The 26,846-nt window shown below is 41.4% G+C and overlaps 1 protein-coding gene across 2 annotated transcripts; it reads right to left on the bottom strand.

Annotated features, from left to right (window-relative positions):
• Nucleotides 1-43: 43 nt before the first annotated feature.
• NAGA (alpha-N-acetylgalactosaminidase) lies at nt 44-26,846 on the bottom strand. Of its 2 annotated transcripts, none has more exons than XM_073647716.1 (8): nt 26,730-26,846; nt 17,274-17,444; nt 10,468-10,642; nt 8,993-9,170; nt 5,819-5,913; nt 5,566-5,727; nt 3,542-3,739; nt 44-1,811 (listed from the first exon to the last, which is right to left on the bottom strand). In XM_073647716.1, the coding sequence occupies exons 2-8, from the start codon at nt 17,426-17,428 to the stop codon at nt 1,533-1,535; spliced, it is 1,242 nt and encodes a 413-aa protein (XP_073503817.1). In that variant the 5' UTR covers nt 17,429-17,444; nt 26,730-26,846; the 3' UTR covers nt 44-1,532. The 2 variants fall into 2 exon arrangements, with proteins under 2 accessions (XP_073503817.1, XP_073503816.1); XM_073647715.1 differs by lacking the exon at nt 26,730-26,846 and adding an exon at nt 21,776-21,908.

The raw sequence follows: 26,846 nt of genomic DNA on the forward strand, positions 1-26,846 counted from the left end.
CCAACATACAGTACTTTACATACAAGGATCACACTGAGACGACTTTTCTTATCCGGATTTATTATTCACAATTGTCTATAAATGAGATATAATAAAGTCTGTGCACAGGTAACAAAATCAACATCATAGCACAGATCATAAAGAAAAATGTCCCCTCTGCCCCCGAGTGTATATGTGCATGTATAGGTCAAGACATAGAGGCAGTGTAAAGATAGTAGCGTTCAATTTCACAGAAAAGACAGAATATAAAGTATACAGTATGGGCACGGTATGTCTGCATTCAATTATAGTAATTAGACATTTGGATAACTCCTGAACTCTTTGCTCATTGTCTGCTATGTACGCCTAATAACGCTATCTGTAAGTGAGCCTAAAGTGTAAAAAAAAAAAAGTTAGGGACAGAAAATAAAAAAAAAAACAAAACATAAAATTAATGACATTACATTTTCATAATTTACAAAGAAGTTTATTCACGTTTTATGTTTTCCAAAACAGATAACGCTGAGGCCAAAAATTTTAGAAAAGAAAGGCATAAAAGGAAAGAATAAAGACTCCAATTGTATCCGATCTTGTTTAGTCTGAAAAAAAGAAAATCATCAAAAAAATACCTGAGTGATTTCTGTCTTAAAGTGGTTGTACCAAGTTATCTGTTCATGAAAGAGCGGAGGTGCACATTCCATCACTGTACCATTCAGACAAGGCTATTCAAAGCCCCATTAACTAGATCATTGCGTTCCCACCCTCACTCCTCCCAGCGATCAATAAGTTACCTCCATATTAACTTGGCACAACCCCTTCATATGAGTTTTTTTATGGGTAAGAAAATAATTTCTGCTCTTTTTCTTTCAAAAAAAGAACTACTCTTGTTGAATATTTTAGGTCATGCTTATTTTAGTGAATAAAGTTGAGCTGTAAGGCTATGTTCCCACTAGGAGTTTTTGGTGAGTTTTTTTTACACTGTATTTGCGAAGAAATATAAGTAACCCATGGGTGCAGAAAATCTGCAACATCAAAAGCTCATTGTGGGAATGTAGGCTAATAGTCCCCTTTTCCCACTGAAAACGCATACACTAGGCGAAACCAAGTGTATGGTTGTTGGAAGGAATAGTAGTCAACTGTAATAGTGTTCAGCTGGCAGTTATTGTAGGTGTACGAGGATCTGAACAGCGTCTATTCTAGAAATATCAAGCCCTACCATGTGTGGACATCTATAGGAGTGCAAGTCAAACTCTGATGACAGGAGATTTTTTTTAAATTAAATTAATGAAGCCAATAAATATATCTAGACCATTCATTGAAAAGAGATTGGAAAGATTGGATAGGCAACAGATCGTAAGAAAACATACCGCTTTCATGACATTTTGCTATAAAATAAGGTAGTATTGCTTAGCATTTTATTCAACGAAGCACTGCCAGCGATTTCAAGTATTTCAAGTATAAAAAAAAAGGCACAAGACTCACATATAAAATGCACTTTTAGCGCCGGATTGCCCAAACGTCTTATTCAAATCTTGCTGTATTCAAATATGACATTATAAAGGGCGATAAGGCATAGCAGCTGGGCGAACAAACAACATGACTACCCCGGAAGGGTTAATACTCATTGTAAATGCTTCTTCTGGTTTAAAAGTGCCCAAGTATTCTTTTTCAAATACGTCATAAACTTTATAGCCAAAAGCGCACTTGGTTATGTTCATCTTGGTAAGGCTTGTGACTAAGCGTTTTGGGAGACCATCCGTTCCTGTATTCAGCACAGCCACAGCATACTGCTCATCCACCAGTTCTCTTATCCATAGCTCCAGACTGCCAACCTGCAATAAGGACAAACCTTAGCAAGAGTGAAATAGTATCCAGAAGACAATACATCTACAACTAAGTGATGCTTCTGGCATCAGATGCAACACTTGAGACACAATAGAAAATACTAAACTATTTCACATGGCTTCCACATTCTTAAAAGGTTATTCCCATCTATAGAGGTTAGTGCCTATCCATAGGATTGGCAAGAACTTGACGAGAGCAACACAGATCTCAAGAATGGGGCTCTGGAGAGCCCTGTCTGAATGGAGAGGTGCTCTGGATGGAGCAGTGATGTGAACGTCAAAAAAGTGCAACATTCAGACTGAACACCTTAGACCCCTTTTCTTGGTATTAGTGGGGGTCCAGCTGCTATGAATAGGTGGTGTAGCAAAGCCAGATAGGACTGGGTTAAACCCTAGCACTGCAGGTCTTAATTAGATTAACTTTGACTAAGAACCAGGAAATGGGTTCACCTAGTTTCAGTGTGCTGGATGGAAGAGAGGGGACTGTGTTGAGGCTGGTGAGTGACCAGCCAAAATGTGAGCTGTACATGGGATAGAGACAAGCCAAAGTCTCTCTCTGAATGGAGACTGCACGGGTCAGCTACGAAAGCTGAGCATTCCGTGTGTTGGAGCTGCAGAGTAAAGTGTGGAAGTTGTAGCATGTTCAGTGTGAACTGCACATGGAGTTGAACACTTCTGTTTGGACTGGAAGCTGCTAGAGCTCAGGCTGAAGGTGATACTGAGACTTGTAGGACCAGACCTCTTCTGTGCATAAAGTTTCCTCTGAGAGTAGGTACTGTAATCTGTCCGGGTGAGCCCTCACTGACAAAATGTATGCCAGCTGAATGAACTGTTCATTTGCGGTGATACCTTTGGGCCCAGAAGAGGCTGTTTTTGGTTTTGAATCCTTTGGAATTTTATGAAAGGAATAAAATTGCACCAGTTTGGACCAAACCGCATTGGTTGTGTGAATGCTACCTCATGCCTACCTGAATCCCTACAGTGGTAACTTCTGAAGACAGAGTATCCTTTAAAAGGTTATTCCTGATTCATTGTGCTATGTCTAGTGCATGACTTCTCTATTTTTTGTTATACCATACAGACCAGCGTTTTCCAGCTTATGGCTGTCCAAATTGCGACTGTCATGGCATCCTGAAAATTGTGGCTCCCTAAGGGTCTATTTGAATTACAAGATTATCATAAATGAGCATTTCTATGAACGCTTGCTTCTTGATAATCCTTCAGTCAAAAACAGGCTGCTGATCACCCAATGAAGGAGTAAGACACCTGTTTGTCAGGTATAATGTACAAAAAGATCATCGTTCTCGGCAGCTCATCACCTTATGTGAACATGACTCGTTTCCAAGAACAATATCAGCCTATGTGCACTGAATGAGCCATTATATATCGTTAAGTGCGCATCCTTACATATTTACTGATCAGCGGTAGTTTAATGCTCCAGTTCTTATGGTGTGAACCCATCTTAGAAGATGGAGAGCCAAAAAATTGGAGAACAAGTATGCAGAGTGAAGATCACACCGCTGTAAATCCAAGCTCGGACTCCACTGATTCCCAAAAGTTTAGGTGTCTGTAAGGTCTACTAATTATTATGGACATGTCTTGTTACCATGAATTACACATTTCAGATGGATTTCCAAATCTTCTTTCTAACAAAATGCATACACACAAATTAGGCTTTCACAAAAGTACAACAAATGTGTTATTTAAGCCACAGATACCTTTGCAATTCTTGTCCCCTGCTTTCCAAGAGGATCCTGATTAATATATATCATAAGATGGTTTTGCAGTAGTTCCTTTGCGTCTTCAGAGATAGTCCTCAGGTCATTAGACATGATTAATGGGGCTGCCAGAATTGCCCAAATTGCCAGTTGTGATTTAGATTGCTCATAGCTCAATCCAAAATCCCCAACGATGAGCTACAACAGAAAATGGCCAAAACTTGTGATTAAATGAAGGATATTAGTGCTCAATTTTAAAGTGATGGCTGACATAACTGATTCTTTACAGTCAAAGCAACGTAACCCATCTTTAGATATAGGGAAACCTTAACATATGAAATCAATAATACCAGAAAAAAAAACAAGCAAAAAAAAAAAAACATAGCTACAGTGCTGTTCACCATTATTGGCACTCCATTTTTTTCATAGACTGTACAATATAATAATATCTTCATAAATAAATGGAAATGTACTAAAGTTATATCCTCAGGATTTTTTAATTAGTGGTCCAAAGTAATACAACAATAAAACCTTGAAATTGTAACATGGAGGTTGGTTGCACACTCTTTGGCATTGATGACAGCCTCCAAAGGTTTCTATAAGCTTCTTGCCCTTCTCAGCTGGAATTTTCTCCCACTCTTCCTTTGCAGTTTGTTCAAGATCTTAAATGTTTGCAGGGTTTTTTTTTTCCAATGGCAGATTTCAACTCACCCTCGATTTTCAGGGGGATTGAGGTCAGGACTCATTGCTGTCCATTTTAAAACATTCCATTTTTTCTTTTTCAATCATTCCTGTGTATTTTTGGATGTGTGCTTTGGGTCATTGTCTTGCTGGAAGACCCATGATCTTCGACTCAAACCAAGTTTTCTTACACTGGGTAGGACATTTCACTCTAAAATCTCTTGATAATTCTTGGATTTCATGATTTCTGTGTTACGATCAAGGCCTCCAGATGCAGCAAAGCAACTCCACAACATTATGGATCCTTCACCATGCTTAACTGTTGGTAAGGTGTTCTTTTGCTTATAAGATTCATTGCTCCGTCTGTAAACAAACTGTTGCTTTGCATTGCCAAAAAGCTCTATTTTTGTTTCATCTGTCCACAGAACATTTTGCCAGAAGGATTGTAGCTTGTCAAGGTACTCTTTGTCCAGAGAGTTCTGCTTGGTTTAGTGTGTGGCATATGGTACCATGACTCCAGACTGTTCCAGGTTGGCCTTCAGGTCTTTGACGTGGTGTTTTTTCACCATTCGCACCAACCTTCGAAGACATCTCTTGTCAATTTTCTTCTTTCTCCCACGTCCAGGGAGGTTCTTGACGGTTCTAGGCTTGGCAAAAATCTAAACAACATTGCTCACTGTGGTAACTGGGATAACAAAGTCTTTAGATGGCCTTATACCCTTTGGAAGTCTTGTGTTTGCTAATAGCAGTTCTGATGTCCTCAGACGGATCTTTTGTCTTCACCAATGTGACAAAGGAACAGAGCCTACCATGTGGCTTTTTAAAACACTGAAGTCATCATTGATTGGCTAATTCATGTCGCATGGGCACCGACAATTAATCACAGGTGAATCTTTTGTGATTTACCACAGGCGAGTCAAAATTTGTTTCCATACTAAATTAATGTAAAGGGTGCCAATACCAGTGTCACAGCAAGTTTTAGATTTTTTGATTATTCCCTCCCATTGTTTTTTTTTATCTTAAATTGTTTATCATTTGCTCTTTTGTATTTAACACTAGTGCTCTATACAAAAAACAGTTTCACTTAATTCATTTTTTTTTTCCCAGAGGATATTCCACATTGTGTACTTAAACTTCATGGGTGCCAATAACTATGAGCAGGACTGTATGACTTCACTCATCTGCCAAGCTTCATCATTGGCCATTTTTCTGACTACAGCTTTTCTTCAGCAGTGGGGCAGCTCCATTTACAGAGACCCTAAATACTATAAATACTAAATACTATAAAAGACATGCTTTATAAGAATAATGCTGCAAGTGAGGCTCATTCCTGTTCTGCTCACCATATCTGGATCATTCCACCTGCCGGGGCCAGCAGCTGGTTGTAGATTGTCCTGGTTGGCAGCGAACCATTCTATGATGTCCAGCACACTCTCCCACGAGTCCTGAATATCACCATAATTTCTCCACATGTTACAGATTTCCCCCAATAATGTGTAGTTCACCTGTCAGAAGATAACCATAAGCTTTTACCATGCTAATAATAATGGAGAATCATGGCATAGCAAAGAGATATAGGAGTGTGGTCATGCTCACTTTTGGAGGAAGGCCACCTTCATACGCAGGCCAGCTGCAGGAATATAGGATTGGCCTCCCAGTCGCATTTAACGCTGCACTCATTTTAGGATATCCTGTATAAAAAAAAAAAATAAAATAATTGAATTGGTGTCTATTTGAAATAAAAAATGGCATTCTTGGACACTCCCTTTCCTGGGAATGCCTACATTTTTAGTTACATAAAGATCACATGGTATATGAAGCTGCTGATTGTTGTGTGACATCCTGCAGAGAATTCCTACAATGAGTAGGTGTAAGAGATTCATCGTTTATTGTCTGTCTGGATTTGCCTATCTACAGTGGTGTGAAAATCTTGGTCTACTTCACTTTGTCAGGCAGGTCCTATTTAAATGATTTCTTGATTGAGAACAGGTGTGGCAGTAATCAGGCCTGTGTGTGGCCAGGGAAATTGAACTCAGCTTCCCAAATATGTGATAAACCATAGGTAATTTATGTTTTAAAGGGGGGTGGGATCACTTTTTCACCCAGGGCCCTGTAGGTTTGGATACCTTTTTCCCTTCATAATAAGACTTTCATTTAAAAACTGCATTTTGTGGTTACTTGTGTTATCTAATATTTAAACATTTTTTTGATCGGAAACATTTAAGTGTGACAAACATGCAAAGAAAGAAAGAAAAAAAAAAAAAAATCAGGATGGGGGGGGGGGGGGGGCAAACATTTTTTCACACCACTGTCGATAATCAGAGAGTTCCCTGTTTCAAGCAGTTTGTCACTTTGTTTTCAAGACAGTCTGACTTTTTGTAATGAAGATAGTAGTATATAGTTCATTGGTCCAATCTAGTGTGGACGGTGGATTTACGTGTTTCCAATGTCTTCATATAACAGTTTTAGTTATTCTGATGTTTGTATTTAAGATCTAGATTGAGTGGATCTAGTTTAGCAGAGGACTACACCTTTTAAAAGGCACGCATTCCTGGGGGCTCACTATTACAAGCACCTATCCCCTTCTGATCGCAAATTCAAGTTCTTTTTAAGGGGACCAAAAAAAAAAAAGTGAAGAGAGACTTGTCCTGAAAAGAACAATCTCTCATGCGGCCATGTCGATGAAATGACAAAAAAAAGGTACGACTCATGTTAGGAGGCAATAAAAAAAACGCACAAAAGCAAAAATTGGACACAGTGTCCAGAGGTTAGTGAATGTTTGCCCTTTTAAGCATTCTCCTATGTCAGTGACATTTCAGTAGATCTTATTGGGGAGGTGTCTTTACTTGAAGATAACTGCTACACGCAAGCTGCTAGGCTCAGAGGCGAGATGGGTTTCATGAATTCTTTGGAATCCTGGGGGAACCATTACTCAGGGCGACCATAGACCATGTGCTGCAGCTTCTCTCAGGCACACGGGGTATTGACCCTCAGGCACAGACACATAGGTTGTTTCACTTGCTGACCAGACACACTTGACAAGAGTCCTCATAAACGGTAGAATAGTAGCATTTAATAAGAAGTTTCACAGCCAGTACAAGTAAAGTCTTATGAGCAACAGGCTCCAGTGACAAACAGTACAGTTTCCTTAGCAGCACAGCAGTTCACAGTCTTCCCAGTAGTACAGGACAGCACAAAACGCCAGAATTACGTTTTTTGGTCACTGCAAGGTTGCAATAAAATGCAACAACAAGCGATCAAAACATTGGATCTACCCCAAGATGGTATCAATAAAAACTTCAGGTCAGCGCGCAAAAAATAAGCCCTCACCCGGCCCCAGATCCCGAAAAATGGAGACGCTACGGGTCTTGGAAAATGGTGCCATTTTTTTTTTTTTTTTTTAGTAAACTTTGGAATTTTTTTTCACCACTTAAATAAAAAAGAACCTATACACGTTTGGTATCTACGAACTCGTAATGATCTGGAGAATAATAAAGGCAGGTCAGTTTTAGCATTCAGTGAACGTGGTAAAACAAAATCTATGGTATTGCACTTTTTTTTTTGCAATTTCACCGCACTTAGAATTTTTTTCCCATTTTCACGTACACGATATGGTAAAACCAGTAATGTCATTCAAAAGTACAACTCATCCCGCAACAAAGCCCTCACATGGCCATATTGACCAAAAAATAAAAACGCTATGGCTCTGGGAACAAGGGAGCAAAAAACAAAAATGCAAAAAAATGGAAAATCCCAGGGTTGCAAAGGGGTTAAAAAGGTAAGATAAACCTTACTGCTAAACTAGATCCACTCAATCTAGATCTTAAATACAAACATCAGAATAACTAAAACTGTTATATGAAGACATTGGAAACACGTAAATCCACCGTCCACACTAGATTGGACCAATGAACTATATACTACTATCTTCATTACAAAAAGTCAGACTGTCTTGAAAACAAAGTGACAAACTGCTTGAAACAGGGAATAAGTGGACCAAATTTTAAAACTCAACCGCTTTTAAGTCTTCACTTTAAAAACTGGTCTCATCACATATTAAAGAGCTGTAATTCCTAAACCTTTACTCCAATTAGGATGTGGATACCTGCAAATTAAAGCAGAGAGTCTCCATTTTAAGCCCATATTGATTACCGTACTGTATCTTGAATATGTTTTGTTAAACAGCAAAAATGCCATATTTATATTACACACACACACACCTCTATGGTTCGGTTAGTTGGTTGTTTTCTCAGACATACGGATTTGATTTTGCATGTTTAAAAATAAAAATCTGAACACATATTTTTTTAACAGTACTTTTATATGGATGACATCCTATGGAGAGATCATCAACATAAGATCGAGAGAGGAGTCTGGCACCCAGATTAGAAACCCCTTTATTTGCCTTCCTATGACATTGTCCCTGGTGTGTGTGACTAAAATAGGAAAATTGTGAGATCATTGGTGACAAGTTCTGAGGTTAGTGATGATCATAAACCTCTGTATAGTGCAGTGGAATTATTCTTTATTTTAAACCTCCTTTAATTCCAGAGTGCTGTACATGTGAAAAAGGTACAAAAAGGGTTTTTAATACACAAATAGGATTAGACTTATATAAGAAACATACATATTTTATTCATATCAAATAGAAAAAGGCCAGAAAATTGTGGTGCAATATTGTATAGCTGATAAAGTTGTCATTTAATCGATGATTTTACTGAAAATTCTAAGTTAACGTAGTAGAATAACAAGACGCTGACATGAACATACCTAATGCTTTTTCGGAGGAGTTTGAGTAACAGCCATCAAACTTTAACATGTCAACTTCCCATTTTGCAAACGTCTCAGCATCAATCTTGATAGTGTCCAAAGTTGTCCCAGGATAGCCACCACATGTATAGTTACCCAGATCACCATAAATACCCAACTTCAGACCTCTGGCATGGAGCTGTAATACATAGGAGATCATATCATGATAAATACCATTCCTCTCGGTCTAACATAACCTTAAACCTTAAACGAGTGGCAAAAGATATCTAGCTTTAAAGCGTCCCACCACTTTCACAAGAAAAACTATGGACTTTGCATGAGAATAGTTTTTCTAAATAATTCTATTAGAGGATGCTGCTTTTCACGCACAGTAGGGACCACCGGAATTCTGTGCTGTGCTAAACGGCAGCGTCCTGCTCCGCCTGCCAGACTTCTGTCACCATTGGGGGAACACATATCATAGGATCCTACAGGGCCCACTCCAACACTGAAGACTGAGGTCACCTAGCAGGAGGGGCAGGACACTGGATGGTTTAGTGCAGAGCACAGCACAGAACTCTGGCGGTCCCCACTGTGCCAGAAGAGCAGAATCCTCTAATGGAATGATTTCCGAAAACTAATATACTGCAGAATCTTGCACCATGATCTTTTTTTTTTTTTTAAAAAAAAAGATCTAGATACATATTGCATAGATGGTTCCAGGCAAACTATCACAAAATGAGGGGAAAAAAAGGGGGGGGGCAAGGATTGCTCGTGGCAATCTGGACATGACAACCACAGGGGTCATGCCAACCCATCGGTGACCCGCGATCATGTGTGTGACAGGGTCACCAATGGGCGATGTAAGCGACATGCTTTTGTCAGATTGACAGCAACATTTAACTAGTTAACAGCTGCGGGTGGATCGCAATTCCACACGCAGCTGTTGCGGGCACATGTCAGCTGTATAAATGAGCTGACATGTGCCCGGTTTAGCGCGGGCTCAGCGCCGGAGCCCACGCTGAACAGGGGGTGACAACGTGGTGCGTACTATTACGTACCACGTCGGAAAGGGGTTAACTTTCATTACTCTGATCGCTAGTATAATGCATTGCCCGACTGCCATGACGTAAGTTTATGTCATAAGTCGTGAACCCCTTCTTGACAGTGACATAAACTTACGTTCATGAAGGGATTAAAAGGGGTTTTACTTTAATTGTGAATGAATAATAATAATAAAAAAAATCATCATATCAATATCTGGTGTGACTGCCCTTCATCTTCAAAACATTATCAAATCTTCTAGGTAAACTTCTACACAGTTTTTAAAGGAACTTGACAGTATAATTAACGTTGATGATTCAAATGTATTGGTGACGCCACAGTCCATGCAATGTCTATCTGATAAATCACAATACATGAATGATTCAGTCCTGGAATATTATAAACAATTATTACATAAATGGTTGATGGAAATATTAAATATTTGTACTTACATAATCTGCAAGTGACTTAATGCCACTTGGAAACCTTTTTGGGTCAGGTTGAAGTCGTCCACTAGAGTCTCTCTCCTTTAGGGTCCAGCAATCATCGATGCTAATGTAAACGTAACCGAGATCCCTCCATCCACCGTCAACCATTTTGTCCGCTATTCTCTTTATTAAGTCTTCACTAAAAAATATTAAACCAAAACCGATTATTTAAGAAAAACAAAACAAAAAAAAACCTGCAATCTCGATTTCTTATTATTTGAAGGGGTTGTCACAGCAGATTAAGCCAGATTCATACTGCCCCATTAAAACAAGAACTGGTTAGACTACATTAACATTACAGAAGTGCTCTGTGCTAAGCACTCGGGAGTGACATCTTTACCCTAGAAGATGGCATGAAGATGTGCCCCCTAACATGCTCATTCATTTGGGTTCAGTTTTACCTCCTTTCCAGTGATGCAAGTCTGTTTTATGCAAATAATCTCTTCAGAGAGGAAGAGGACGTGATCTCTAGTGCCTCCTATTGGACGTAGCAATCCTAAAAGTCAATAACGACCCTTGCCACATGACTGAGGATAAGAGGCCAAACAAAAAATTCAATTTCGAGACATATGTTTTGGGGCATTTCCCCTTCTCAGTGCAAAGCAAGAGATCCGATTTGGGTAGGTGAGAGGCCTCTAACTAAGTTTTAAGGGGGAACATTTCTCCTTGTGGAGCGATCTCTAGTCAGATGCCTCTCATATAGCCAAATCAGCTCTCCTGCTTGCCACTGAGGAGGGGCAAACACCCCAAAACACGTGTCTGCAAATGGACTTTTTGCATCATTTTTGCACTGTTGAACAGCACATCTTGAAATCCAAGTCGGCTTTGCAATCTTAGCCCGTGAGAGACCTTCATGATGCAGTAAGACCTTTCTTGTGACTTGTTGCTGTGCTTAGTCTTACCATGGTGTATGACCTGTGACAAAAAAGAACAAAAAGCCCTGGAAGTGATTATATAACCCCATAGAGATCTCAAAATCTTCAAGTCGTTCTGGGATTGCATAAAGAAACAGAAGGATTTGAGCTACTCTACATCCTCAAAAGATCTGTGGTTAATTCTCCAAGATATTTGAAACAACCTCCCTGTCTAGTTCTTCCACAAAATGTAAGGAAGTGTACTTAGAAAAAAATTGATGCTGCTTTGAAGGCAAAAGGGACGTCACACCAGATATTGGTGCGATTTAGATTTCTCTTTCGTTCATTTACATTGCATCTTGTTAATTCATAAAAAATAAAATTATTAACACTTCTATTTTTGATAGCATTCTTACTTTCCAGTATTTTTTCCAGACTGGACTAAGGCTTTTGCACAGCACTGTAGTTGGCGCGTGACGTGACCACAATTAACAGCCATGAGATCACCCACTTGCGCAGGGATTAAAGTGGATTTCGTGACAGTGTGCGCATTGCACACTAATTATCTGGTAATCCGCACTCTAATTTTTTTTTTTTTTTTTTTTTTAAAGTCCAGGAAAACCCCTTTAAAAGAAAATACACAGATTTATTTAAAGTCATATGGCCACCTTTTTAATAATGACTTAAGACAATCCCTTTAAATCTCATAAATTAAAATAATAATGTACAGATTTTTCACACCTGCCTAAAACTATTGCACAGTGCTGCATATGTGTAAGATTGGGGGGGGATTGACAGGTGATCATGTCATCCTGCAGTTTACAGCATGGCAGAGACTGATTTCCTCTCTAAACAGGGAGTCCTGTGTTGGACTGGAGATCACATAACCCGGTGATCATAACGAAGCCTTCAAAATGAGAGATGAGCAGATCGCCAAATAGCGCAGATTTGTCCAGGAAATATGTTTTGCAACAAATTTATTCTCCGCAAATTGAATGTCTTGTATCATGCTCTGGGGTTTGGAGAGACACCAGAGCGTAATAAATGTAATATGTAGAAAAAAAAATTCCTAGTACCCCACCTGTTCACTGACCCCCATACATCCATCTTACAACCACCAAGCGCTAGGCCAGGACTTCTGACCACGAATAGTCCCAGGACATCCCAGTACACATGCATTGTAAGGTTGAAGCACACGTCATGACCTCATGACAGGGATGTCCCAGGTCTAGTCGCAGCCGAGAGAGTAGGCTTAAAAGAAGTTGTCCACTACTTGGACATCTCCTTGTCATACCCCACGACTGGCCCCGATAAAATAAAAAAAAAACGCTTATACTCCCCTCCCATGCCGGCGATGTTCAAGTGGTGTCGGCACTCGTGGTCCGGGGGCCCCTGTGTGGTTGTGACACGTGAGCCCGATTCCCAATAGGCGCTGAGGTCACTGTCTCTGCCTTTGTACGAATTGAACATGAAGAGAAAGTCAGATCAGCTGCAGCCCGGACATCCTCTTCATGGTCAATTCGTACAAAGGTGGGAACAGTGATGCCAGCACTGATTGGGTGCCGGGAGTCACAACAACCGCGCAGGAACCCTGGGACCACAAGTACCGACACCGCTGGAACAGCGCCAGCATGGGAGGCGAGTATATGTATTTTATTTTATTGGGTCCAAACATTTAGATCAAGAAGGGGTTGTCCTAGTAGTGGAAAACCCCTTTAAACTGTGTGTTGGAAGGTCACAACGTGGCTACTACCTTACGATGTGAATGAGCAGAGACGTCCCGGGCCTGGTTGCACCCAAAATTCCTGGCCAAGCATGAAGAGGCCCAGGGTTTCACCATGAGGCAGTGGTAAGGAGAGGCACAGAGGACTGTACGGGGAGAGTGAGCAGCGGAGGTGACTGGAGAGGCGAGTATTCGATTTTTTTTTTTTTTTTGCTTTTTAACCTTTTGTTACGGTTCAGCAAAATGGCAGTCATGTGACCACCATTTTGCTGAATTCGTAGGAAGCAAATAACAAGAAAATTTTTTTGTAAAATCAGAGCATAATTCAATTGTACAGAAATAAATTCGCCCAAATCTATTCAAAATATATGGATACAACTGAGTTCAGACGGAAGAAAATTTACAGTTAGAATATTGCTGATGAGTTTAAAAAAAACAAAAAAAAACTCCAAAAGGGGTCGCAGGCATGCCATCTCTGCCATCATGGGGAATCCTTACATTTTCATTGGTCTTACTCACTGTAAAGAACAATATTCTGTTCTCAGCATATCTCTGTGTACAAGCAACGAGTTAAAAACATTTATTATTATTTCATAGACAAATTTCATGTAGAATCTGTGGGGATTTCCTGATCGTGATTGACCACTTCTTTTTTTTACAACATAAGCATAAAAAAATAGTTTCCTTAAAATGTGGCTAAAGATTCAAAATATAAAGAAGTGAAGATGGAAAATTATTACAAGAAGTTTAAATTGACACCAGATTAAAATTCTGTATCATAAGACTTAGAATACAAGCCAAACCAGTATCTCAATTTTCAGACACGTGTTTAAGAGTGTTACCCCCTCCTCAGTGCAAAGCATGAGATATGACAGCCAAATCCCAAGACATATGACAAGTCTCATTAAAGGGTCGATATTGGCTTAGGATTGCTACTTCCAATAGGTGACACTAGTGTTCAAGTCCTCTACCTTTCTGATAGGCAAATTGTCTTATTTAAATTTCCTTGAAGAGCACTGCATGGCCTATAAGTCTCTCTACACAAGGAGAAACGTGACCCCTTAGATCCTGGTTCTTTGTAAGGTCCTTGGAAGGAATAAATCATGTGCCAGTCCTTTGTATTGGCCCCACATGTATCATATGAGAGGCCTTCCATCCTTTTAATAATCTAGTTGCCGCCTTTAAACCGAGTCTAACTTCCCAAATATCCTTCTTAAAATGTGGAGCCGAAAATTCAATCCCATACTCCACATGTGGCCTTACAAGTGACTTAGAGGAGTAAAATGGGGGTCTATCTTATAGTAGGAGTTTAGTTTACTGCTGAAGATACCGTCAAAAAGTTGAAATAAAAAATGTTATAATGCCTGGCATCCTACCAATGTCTGTCACAGTTCCTTATACCAGTGAAAAAGAAAAGCCAAATATGTAGAACTGATATCATCTACTTTTTTTCTTCTTCTTTCTGGTTTGTGACATCTTGAAATACAGATAAGAAATCAGTCAAAAAACACAAAAAAAAACAAAAACCCCACATGAGAAGGAACACAAGATACTCCCACCATATTTACAGGACGTTAAAATATATGAACCCAATTTAACTCAGAGTAAGCGCTCTATCTTGCTTCGCCGTCACCTTATTAGGTTTTCATTACACAGTGTAAAAGCATTGAGATTTCTTTCTTACTATATATAAAGATTATTATCATCATCATGTCATATGTCGATGACACAAACATGGCCAAAATGCATAATTTGAGACCATGACCAGAATACTGTTGTAATGACTGAAAACCTTCTCCAGACCGTCTACAATTATTGAAAGAAGGACTGAGATGCATTGTTCTGATAGTTGAAGACCATCTCCAGCCGTCATGGGACAAACACTTCAGGGGAATTCTATACTTAGACTGGTTTGATGATAACTCATAGGTGACAAGGCTTGTAAGTGACGCGCCCCCTGGGCCTGCGTTGTGCGGGGAATACCCGGAGCCAAATCGCTGGGGGTTGTAGTCTCCGTGGCGTTGACCCGGTCCGTGCCCAGGGTGGTCAAACCAGTGGCAGTCTTAATGTTTTAACAAGTGTCCGACTACGCCACCCGTGGATTGCGGTCAGTGGGGACCGCCGCTGCGCAGCAGACCGCTGAGGCTGATGTTGTATGCGCAGCCAAGTATGGGATAACTCCCCACGGGAGAAGTATTGCCTCAGGGCAGCTAGTGTGGATGATGGGAGTGATGGTGTGAGCGTCCCAGTACTGATGGTGCTGGTGCGGCGATGAAACACAGAGATGTGGGATTGCAGTTTCCAATGCTTTACTCACAGTTGTTATTCGTGTCAATCCTGCAGGCGATGACTGCCCAAGCCGTGTTGCGTCCACCAGGCAGGGGACTCGACCAACTCCCAGGCAATTCCAGAGCGTGGCACAGGGCTCCCTTCTTTTCCTTTCTCTGGCAGTCCTCAGTGACCCAACTTTGTCCAGTTCCCTCGGGCCTTCACTTGGCGAAACCTATCTCCAGTTTCCCTGACCCTATGTGGTATGCTTTCCTGGTGGATGTAGTGAGGGGTCGCACCAAGATGTGGTCACAACCTCCGGTCTTTGGCTGAGGAATCTGTTGCCTCCACCAATTTGGGTTCCGGTACCCTGCTCTGCCAAATCTTCACCCGCAATCTCCTGGGCCTTTGGGGTTCCTTCTGCCTTCGTGTCTCTGGACCTTTTTTAATGTTCTGTTCCTTGTTTCCTTTCTCACTTCTGTTCCTGTTCTCTCTGCTGTTTCTTGCCTCTACTCCAGGCCCGCCTCATGGAGCTGGGCCCAGACTGAGCCACAGCTCCCTGTCAGCCCTCTCTGGCTGAACTCCTTCTGAACTGAACTAACTGACTCTAAGATGGTGCCCACCTTATATACCTCCCTCTATGTGTGAGCCCAGGTGACTAGCAACCAATGGGCTCCTACCTATGCCCAGAGACCCACCCCTATCTGCTCCTACACCACTGGGTTTTCCACCCCCTCCCCACTCCAGACAGGGACAGATGCTGTCGTGCCTGCACTCCTGTCTCGTGGGAGCACCGTTGACCTGTCACTCGGAAATGGGGTGTGTGTGGTGCATGCAGCTAAACGAGTCCTGGTCCACACTCCATCCTTACCCGGGAGTGGAATATCACACCTCTGGTTTGAGGTGCAATACCCCTGTAGCAGCCGAGCCCTCGGGGTGCTACATAAGGAACACACAGGAGGGGGGGTCTGCAGCACTAAGGAGAAGCAAGTGCTGATGGGTAATGTAGTTTTAGCAGATCTGAATAAGACAGCCCATTCCACAATAAACATGGAATTGCACTTTTTTTTCACAAAGAATTGTAATTGTGAGAATAACCCTTTAAAATACTTACTGACTGCCGTCTTCTGTAGTTTCCAGCCCTGCTCCGGTCTCCCTTCCGCACCATGTGGCAGCAGCTGTTTCCTCCTGGCTCACACCGCGGACAGTTGGTGCTTTTCTTAATTTAAGCCTATGAGAGCCTCGTTCGGAGTCTGATAGGCTTATATTCAGAAAGTGACTGGTGGCCCACACAGAAACACTGTTAGCTGGTTGGTCACAACTGCGGTCACATGATGCACCACTGGAATTGGCAGAAAACAGTGACCTGCAAGTATTTTAATGCATTCACTGAACATACATTACAGATAACTAATGGATGGGGAAAAAACAAAAACACGCTTGAGCAGTACTTTACCACTCACCATGAGTATTTAAAGGGTAACCCGTCATCTGATTCATGCTGCCCAAACCGTGGGCAGCATAAATCAGATCCTGGCTTCATGACTGCAGGCAGGTATATTTTACTCTAAAGCACTCCAGCATTATAGAGAAAAATACTTTGACGATCTAACCGGGGATCATAGCCGGAGAGGAGACTAATCCAGCAAAAAAAAGCAGCAAGTCAAAGCTCTGTTGTCAGGATTAGTGGGGGTCCCAATAGTGGGATCTCCTCCAATCAAAGTTATCACCTATCCTGATTCATGATAACCTCTTTAAAACTGATGTTTCAAAATGTTGCAGCATTCTAAAAGTAACACACAGTTTTCTAGAATCCTGGCAGCAGTCACTGAATTGCACAGTCTGCAGTAAGGCTAGCATTACTTTCCTGACAGTTTCCCTTTGCTAATAACTACAGTTGAAAAACAACTCACAGTCAGACTTACCCTATACAATTATCTGGGTCTGTTTCACAATCAATGTTGCATCTGTAGCGCTCCCACGTCATCCAGCCCATGGGGGGTGTCCTGACTAATCCATTGTCCAAAGATGAAACGAGTGATGACAGGGTAAGGACTAAGCCCACGAATAGCAGATGCATTTTGGCCAGTTGTATCCTATAAAAGTAACACATTTTATGAGTGATTCAAGAAGAAACGTATTACATTTCATACCAAGTTACTATTTGGTTGCATTATGGCTTAGGCTTACTACAAACTGCATTTCTGTCCAGAGTCGGGCACCTACGCTCAGGCGGTTTGCACTGTCAGTGACGGGGCATTGCCCACCATAGAGACCCACTATAAAATAAAACCCATACGTTATATATTGCAGCCCTATTGTTTGTCAAATAGTATGGAACCTATAATGGAGGCTCCAAGAAAAAAGTCCAGCATCACATTAATATTCTTGGTCAGATGTTTAGTGCTCAGGATGTTACCTGTTTACAATTGACCTCTCTCTAAAATGTATTTACTTGAGCAAAATGACAGTTTGAAAGAAAACCTGATTTACAGGTTTGTCTGAATTAGTGAGATGAAGTCACCATTCAGCTGTCATTCCCAACACAAAAACCTACCAATATACAGCTGCTACAGTCACGAGACACAACATCACACTTTCCTAACTTGGCTCCTGCACTGTCGGATGTTGACTGACCTCAATCCGGCTGTGGTCAAGGTGTGACTCACGGAAACTTGAGATCTTAAAACTTTAGCAGAAATGTCTAAGAGTTAAAGTATATACCTGTCATCCATATGGAATATAGAGGTGTTACATTTAGCATCTTTGTAGCATGCATCTTTATTTTTCTTTTGTGCAGTGAAAAAAAAACAAAACACAATTGTATGATTTGGATAGGAGGTGGATGTGTAGTACCCGGCTGCAGTCACCATCAGAAGACGGAGCAGCTCCGATATTAAGAATTTCCAACCAGCGGCGGAGGCGGCCGCCGACACAGAGCAACTGATCGGACATTGATGTAAGGATAGGTCACCAATGATAGTGAACAACTTCCTTAACCCCTTTACCCCTGAAGGTGGTTTGCACGTTAATGACCAGGCCAATTTTTACAATTCTGACCAGTGTCACTTTTTGAGGTAATTACTCTGGAACGCTTCAACGGATCCCCCTGATTTTGAGAATGTTTTTTCGTGACATATTGTACTTCATGATAGTGGTAAAATTTCTTCGATATCACTTGCGTTTATTTGTGAAAAAAAAAAAAAAAAAAAAATCGGAAATTTGGCGAAAATTTAGCAACTTTCAAACTTTGAATTTTCATGCCCTTAAATAAGGGAGATATGTCACACACAATAGTTAATAAATAACATTTCCCACATGTCTACTTTACATCAGCACAATATTGGAAACAATTTTTTTTTTTGTTAGGGAGCTGTAAGGGTTAAAAGTTGACCAGCGATACATAATTTACAACACCATTTTTTTTTATTTATTTTTTTTAGGGTCCACGTCACATTTGAAGTCACTTTGAGGGGTCTTTATGACAGAAATTACCCAAAAGTGACACCATTCTAAAAACTGCACCCCTCAAGGTACTCAAAACCACATTTAAGAAGTTTATTAACCCTTCACATGCTTCACAGCAATTAATTGAACGTGAAAGGAAAAACTGAACATTTAACTTTTTTTTCACTAAAATTTTACTTTAGTAAAATTACTTTTAACAATTTTTTTTTATTTTCACGAGGGTACTATGAGAAATTGAACCCCCTAAGTTGTTGTGCAATTTTTCCCGAGTACGCTGATACCTCATATGTGGGGGAAAACCATTGTTTCGGCGCACGGCAGGGCTCGGAAGGGAAGGAGCGCCATTTGATGTTTTCAATGCAAAACTCGCTGGAATTCACAGCGGACCCCATGTCGCATTTGGAGAGCTACTGATGTGCCTAAACAGTGGAAACCTCCACAAGTGACCCCATTTTGGAAACTAAACCCCTTAAGGAACTTATTTAGATGCGTGGTAAGCACTTTGAACCCCCAAGTGTTTCGCAAAAGTTTATGACGTAGAGCCGCGAAAAAAAAAAATATTTTTTTTTCCCACAAAAACGATCGACATCGATCGCACCAATCAGAGATGGCTGGGGCTTGAGCACGTACCACAGGGGGTCACAGGGAGGCGACAGGCAGATCACAAGCCGGTCACCACCCTGTGACTGCCCTGTCACCTGTGTTCAGGTAATCTGATTGGAGCGATCGATGTCATCATCGATCGCTCCAATCAGAGCTGGCTGGGGGCTCTGCTGACATCACAGGGGGTCATAGTGCAGTGACAGGCAGGTCACAAGCCGGTTACCGCCCCGTGACCGCCCTGTTACAGCGCGGTAGCGCTATGATTGGCGTGATCGATGTGATCGGCGATCGCACCAATCATAGTGGGTTGGGGCAAGGGCTGGGCTCTCCTAGCAACAGCCTACGATCGGTGCTCTTACGAGCACCGATCCTAGGCTGCACAGCACTGTTTCCGGCAATCCGGGATGACAGCGCCATCTACCCTGAGGTAAGATGGTGCCGAAAATTCAACGAGATAACCGCGACCGAAGTCGTGGGGCCACATTAAAGATAGGGCGTACTAATACATATCAGGCCCATAAGGCCCAGGGCACAGATATGTATTAGTATGCCCTGGGCCAGAAAGGGGTTGTTCACTACTATTCAAAATAGCCCAATGTGTTTTTATGATGAATAGAAGCTTCTTTCTAATTACCTCCCGCTGCTGTTTCTGCCTGTGAGCGGCACTATCTCAAGCCGCTCACAGGCATCATGTGACCCCCGGCTGCAGTCGGCTCTGACATCCGCTGATGTCACGTCATGATTCCGGATGCAGAAGGGGGTCTCTGTCTTCTGCGTTCCACCGGTGGATGCTGGGTTGTGGGCGGGGTTACCCCACACGTCACACCCGGCATCCACAGCGCGCTCTCCCTGTCCCCATTCACTGGGAAAGCACGCGGAGGATGCTGGGTGTGACGCCCACAGCCCAGCATCCACCTCTGGGACCCCAGCGCTGAGTCATGCCTCACTTGACGTCAGCGCGGGGTCACGTGGTGCCTGTGAGCGGCCAGTGATAGCGCCACTCACAGGCAGATACAGCAGCGGGAGATAATTAGAAAGAAGCTTCTTTTCATCATAAAAACATATTGGGCTATTTTGAATAGTAGTGGACAACCCTCTTAAGTTATATAGTCTGCGCTTTTATTTTCTATTTGCCCATGCCATATGCATACCGGTCACTATATTTATTTATTTTACTCACTTATCTAGCGCCATTAATTCCACAGCGCTTTACAGACATCATCATCACTGTCCCCATTGGGGCTCACAATCTACATTCCCTATCAGTATGTCTTTGGAGTGTGAGAGGAAACCCACGCAAACATGGAGAGAACGTACAAACTCCTTGCAGATGTTGTTCTTGTATGCCAAAACCAGGAATGTCTCTAAAACACAGAACAGGTGTCAATCTTTCAAATACAGTTTTTCTCCGCAAGTTCCACTCCTGGTTTTGGCATAAAAATACTGATGCAAAAATACTGACCAAATACTGATGTGTGAATGAGACCTTAGACTCTCTAGCCTCATTCTGAGTTTCATAGACTTATACTGAGAAAAAGTCAAAAGATGGCGACCAGTGATTATATTTTACTCGTGATTGCTAACAAAGGGGAGGGGAATAAAAAAAATAAAAAAGTTACCAGAGTGCTCTTTTAACTTTTGCGGGAACCTCTCAGCCAGATTTAGGACTATAAAGTAAAGGTATGACCATAAAAGTGCTATTACACTGATTTAATTGATACATTTGTTGAAGGAATCAGATCAGTGGCTCTTTTTTAATCATTGACTTAAGTTTTCTTGTAGAAAACATTCCCTTTCTCAGGCAATTAATTTCCCTTAAGGCTACGTTCCCATCATGAGCTTTTGACTTTGCAGATTTTCTGAACAAATTATTTAAATTAGGTCACTTAGCAGAAGAAAAATGTATCAAAAACGTGTGTATTATTCCTGTCAATGAAAAACCTGTTTAAATACTTAATGTGTGCACATACATTACCATAATAAAAAAAAAAACAACTAACAAGCCATAATTAGCATGGAAGTAAGGCTGTGAAGTGTGTGATGGGTAAACTCATTTGCCAGTAGCCACGGGCAATCGTGTGCCACGAATGCTCCACACAGTCACAGTCAATAAAATCTGCAATACGGGTCATATGCATTATATAAGTTTCCCTGTATATAAATATAAAAACATACACAGAACTCAGCCAATTAATGCACTAATGTGTGCGGCTGTTCTGCATAATAGACGGCGTCCTGCAGGGAAATCAAATACTATTACAATTAAGTGCTGACATTTCTGCATAATAATGTAGCAAAATCAACACAAGAAAATGATGTACAACTAATGTATTAGGTACGTGGTAACAAGACCAACCTGAGCCCCCAGATCTGTGCAGCTCCCAAGTCCCAGGGACACAATTTTGAACATCAGCAGCAGGAAGCAGGAACTACAGGCAGAAATCACAAGACTGCAGCGCTCCTCCCACTGACATGTTCCTTGTGTGTCTGCAGCTTTATTTCTCTCTGTGAACCATTACTGCCATCTGCTGTATGTAGTATCCAATGACACCCAATCGTTCAGAATTAGTCAATCACATATAGGACTCGCTCACATTTGCGTATAAATCGGACAAGTGCAATCTGATAAAAAAATCGAATTGCACTCGGACCAATGTTATTCAACGAGACAGTGCAGATCTGCGTATTTTTTCTCAGCTGTATTTGGCATGCTGCGATTTCACTCCGAAATCTGATGGGTGTGGGAAAAACATAGTATGCTATATGGACCATCTGATTTTCACAGATACATTACAATTCTGTAACATAGAAAAACTGTTAATTGTTCCTATAGCTGCTGAGTATAAAAATGGATCACACACAGATGACAAGTGAAAAAAAAAAATCGCCCCATTTTTCTGGATGAGAATAGGAACGATTTTTTTATACGTCAGTGTGAGAGAACCCTTAACCTCATGCTACATAATAGTCAGTACACAGCTGCCATCATTTATAGTGATTCTGATTGATCCCATATAAAGTTTAGTTGTTCTAGTAGGATCTTCCTGACATTTTTTTCAGTTGCATTTTACAACAAAAGCCATGGTTCGTAAACAGCTTGCAACACAGCAAAGGGATCTAGTAGGATCTTCCTGACATTTTCTCAGTTGCATTTTACAGCAAAAGCCATGGTTCGTAAACAGCTTGCAACAAAGCAAAGGAATCTAGTAAGATCTTCCTGACATTTTCTCAGTTGCATTTTACAGCAAAAGCCGTGGTTCGTAAACAGCTTGCAGCACAGCAAAGGGATCTAGTAGGATCTTCCTGATATTTTCTCAGTTGCATTTTACCTTTATAGCAAAAGCCATGGTTTGTAAACAGCTTGAAACACAGCAAAGGGATCTTTTTTGGTGAAAGTTATCGGTCAAGAGAAAGGTACACTTTTTTTCAAGGCATTAGGTATACAAGGGAACATTGTGTCATCAAGATTAAATCTGACACAACAGTGACATTACCTAGAACTGGACATCCCTCAAAAATTGATGGAAAAACATGAAGAAAATTAGTCTGGCAGGTGGCCAAGAGGGCTGCAGCAATATTAAAAGACATGCAGGAATTTCTGACGAGTACTGGTTCCGTACTGCATGTGATAACAATATTTTGTATTCTTCATATGTCTGCCTTGTGGGGTAGAGTGACAAGACAAAAGGCTTTTCTGAGAAAGAAAAACATCTAATTTCGGCTATGTTTTGCTGAAACCTTCTGCTTCAGATTTCGAAAAAAGCCTGGTGGGAGAAAAGAAGTGTATGTCACTTTTTTTTAAGTGTTCCTGATGGAAAATTATCCGAACTACGCACTGTTCAATCAAAAGACTGAAAAAAAAATGCTTCAGATAAAAATGCTTCAAAAAAACTTTCAAAACTGTTCAAAACCATGTAAGGAAGTGCTTTAGGAAACACTAAGGCCCTGCCCCACTATCAGTGTTTGGTCAGTAATTTTTCTCAGGAGCGAGAGCCAAAACCAGGAGTGGGTGATAATGCAGAATTGAGGACTTGTTTCTATTCTACCTTTTCTCTGATTGTTCCTCACCTGGTTTTGGCTCCCACTCCTGAGAAAAATTACTGACTGAATACTGACCAAATACTGATAGTGGGGCCGTGGCCTTAGGGTATGTTCACAAAACTTTTCAGACAGGTGAAAACAACTGTGTTTTCAAGTGGAAACCATATCAGGAAGGAAATGCCGGCTTCTTATTTTTATCCTGAAGTGTTTTTGTAAACTATTTTTAATGTTTACTGAAGTGTTTGGTAAACTTTTTTTGTTGCTGTTTTCTGGAAACTTTTTATGGGTATTTTTTTCAGCAGTTTTTTGTGTTTTTTGGGCAGTTTTCGGACCCTTTTTAACATTCATTAAGCAATGAAGCAAACACTAGCGTTTTTTTGTAGTGGAAACTACTTCCCATTCACTTCTATTGTAAAGTACAGAGCATCTTCCAAGTGGAAAACTGCTGAAAAATGGTCATGCTCACTTCTTTTAACTGCTTGGCATTTTTGGAAACCTGAAGCGGACGCTCAAAAGCCTAAACACATGGACAGCAAGTCGTTATTACACAGAAATGAATATGAAGATTATTTCAAGCATTTTCTGAGTGCTTTTTTTCAGGCTTTTTTCCGAGCGGCTTTGCTCAAAAATCTCCTAAAAAAGCATTGTGTGAACATACCCTAAAACTTCTCCAAAACGTTCCCAAAGAATGAACATTTTCTGAGGAGGTTTCCACTCTAGAAAACTCTGTATGCATATAGCTTAATTTGTGAATATTTCTTTGTATTTTCTTTTTAACTCAGATATTAAAATGGTTAATGGAGACAATCCTAATGGTAAAGCCTTGTGTAGGGTTCAAATAGAATACTCCAAATCAGGGCTGCATTTATCTATAGCACAGTAGATGAGTGCTCATAGCACTGTTCAGAGAAGTGCACCCACTAAAGGGAAAATTTACATATGAACACAAAGAAATGATTTTATTCACACATTTATTTTATATCATAGAATCATAGAATCATAGAATGGTAGAGTTGGAAGGGACCTCCTGGGTCATCTGGTCCAACCCCCTGCTCAAAGCAGGATTCACTAGATCATCTCAGACAGATGTCTGTCCAGCCTCTGTTTGAAGACGTCCATTGAAGGGGAACTCACCACCTCTCGTGGCAGCCTGTTCCACTCATTAATCACCCTAACTGTCAAAAAGTTTTTTCTAATATCTAATCTGTGTCTCCTCCCATTTAGTTTCATCCCATTGTTTCTAGTCTTTCCTTGTGCAAATGAGAATAAAGATGATCCTTCTACAATGTGACAGCCCTTGACATATTTGTAGACAGCTATTAAGTCTCCTCTCAGTCTTCTTTTTTGCAAGCTAAACATTCCCAAATCCTGCAACCGTTCCTCATAGGACATGGTTTGCAGACCAGTCACCATTCTGGTCGCTCTTCTCTGAACTTGCTCCAGTTTGTCTATGTCTTTTTTAAAATGTGGTGCCCAAAACTGTACACAGTATTCCAGATGAGGTCTGACCAAAGAGGAGTAAAGACCGATAATGACTTCACGTGATCTAGACTGTATGCTTCTGTTAATACATCCCAGAATTGTATTTGCCTTTTTTGCTGCTGCATCACACTGTTGACTCATGTTCAGTCTATGATCTATTAGTATACCTAAGTCTTTTTCACATGTACTGTTGCTTAGCTCTATTCCTCCCATTCTGTATAAGCTATAGCTCCCCAGGCACTAACCCCATTAAAGGGGTTTTTGGGAATCCAAATATTAATTGTCTATGCTTAGGATAGACCCATCAAAATCATATCTGTGGGAGTACAACTATCTGCACCGCTGTCAATCAGATGTTTCAAGGTGTTATGGCACTTCTACAATGACTGCAGCTTCTTCAATATGGTAACATTGTGCTGTCTACCTGGAAGGGGGCAACAGTCAATTTTGATGCCGATCACCCTCCTTTGTGATATGATTGAGGGGTGCCTACTGAGGGCCACCATGTCCGCCCAGCGCAGCCTGTAGGTAATTATAAATTTACCAATACTCTACAATAATTTTATTGGTAGTACATAGTGGAGTACCATTAATGGAGGCTTCATGCCCAGCATTTCTATTTCAAAAGTATCTGCATCCTGAGGATGCAAATACAGTTGAACACAATGGTGTAAAAGGGAGCCATCCGCTCCACCATTCAGCCAGTACGACTGAGTCTCAGCGCAGCAAACAATTATCATTAGATTGCGCCTGCTATGTGGAGCCTCAGTCCACTTGCTACACAGAGCTGAGCAGTGCAGGGCTACGTGAGTAGTTTTTATTTTTTTTTATTTTATCAGTATTTCTAGGGGGCTGTGGGAGCACCATACTGTGTGTGGCAGACTGGGGGGGGGGGCATCTTACTGTAGAGGTCTGTTTAGGCCACCATACTGTGTTTGGGGGGGACTATGGTGGTAGTCATACTTTGTGGAAGATGTTTTGGGAGTCCTATGGGGGCCATCATATAGGGTGTAAGGGGGAAGCTGTGGAGGCAATCTTACTGTGTGAGAGGCATTATACTGTGTGGAGGCATCATTCTCAGGGGACATCATACTCTGTGGGTGGCACTGTGGGGGCCAGCAAAAAACGCACGGGTGGGTACTAAGGAGACCTTTATACTTTGTGGGGTGTTTTGGGGTCCATACTGTGGGGGGCTGTGGATGACCATCAAATTGTGTGGGAGATTTTGGTGGCAATCATTCTATGTGTGTGAGATCTGTTTTGGCCATCACAGTGTGTGGGAGCCATTATACTGCATGTGGGCATCATACTGTGGGGACCATCATACAGTGTTGGGGGGATGTGGGTGAATTCTGTTGTGTGAGGTGTCTGTGGGGACTTTTGGCTCTCCTTAGCGAACTCTCTTTACCCAATATGAATGTGTTTTTATTTTCTCACCCTGGGTTTTCATATCTTCCTGCACTCCACTCTCCTCTTGTTGGCAGTGTATTACGGTGTCCCCTCTGATTCATCAGTAGGTACGTGAAACCCCTCGATGGCCTTTTATGCAGCCAGGTCCGTTGTGGTGTTTTTGAATTGTGTGGCTAGGGTCTTTCTAGTCTATACAGGGACCAGTTGGGTGTGAGTGCGGTGTCTCCCTGTAGTAGGTCTGCCCTTTTTCTGTTACCCGCAAGGGAGTGTGTGTTGTGTTCATAATAGTGGAAAACAAAAACAGTAGGAGCGCCAATGGTGAAGAGCCTGAGGTTTGGGGGGGGGGGAATGAAGGGGGAGATGTTGTGACCACTCACCTGATCCTGTTGTGTAAAGGAGCCCCGCACAACAAGGGAAAACGCTTCCAGGTGGGAGTCTGTAAGATGATCACAACTTAGCAGGAACTGTTGTAGGGAGCTTCTGTCTGCTTCAGC

Source organism: Phyllobates terribilis, unplaced genomic scaffold, assembly GCF_046119375.1.
Source record: "Phyllobates terribilis strain yellow unplaced genomic scaffold, ASM4611937v1 Scaffold_9__5_contigs__length_417890890, whole genome shotgun sequence".
Classification (NCBI taxonomy): Eukaryota; Metazoa; Chordata; class Amphibia; order Anura; family Dendrobatidae; genus Phyllobates; species Phyllobates terribilis.

Excerpts from the sequence above, each read along its gene's own strand:
- NAGA (XM_073647716.1), bottom strand. The coding sequence starts at position 17,428 with ATGCATCTGCTATTCGTGGGCTTAGTCCTTACCCTGTCATCACTCGTT. Across the intron at positions 9,171-10,467 it reads TTAAGTCACTTGCAGATTAT|CTCCATGCCAGAGGTCTGAA; the intron begins GTAAGTACAAAT and ends TATGTATTACAG. Across the intron at positions 5,914-8,992 it reads CTCCTCCGAAAAAGCATTAG|GATATCCTAAAATGAGTGCA; the intron begins GTATGTTCATGT and ends TTTTTTATACAG.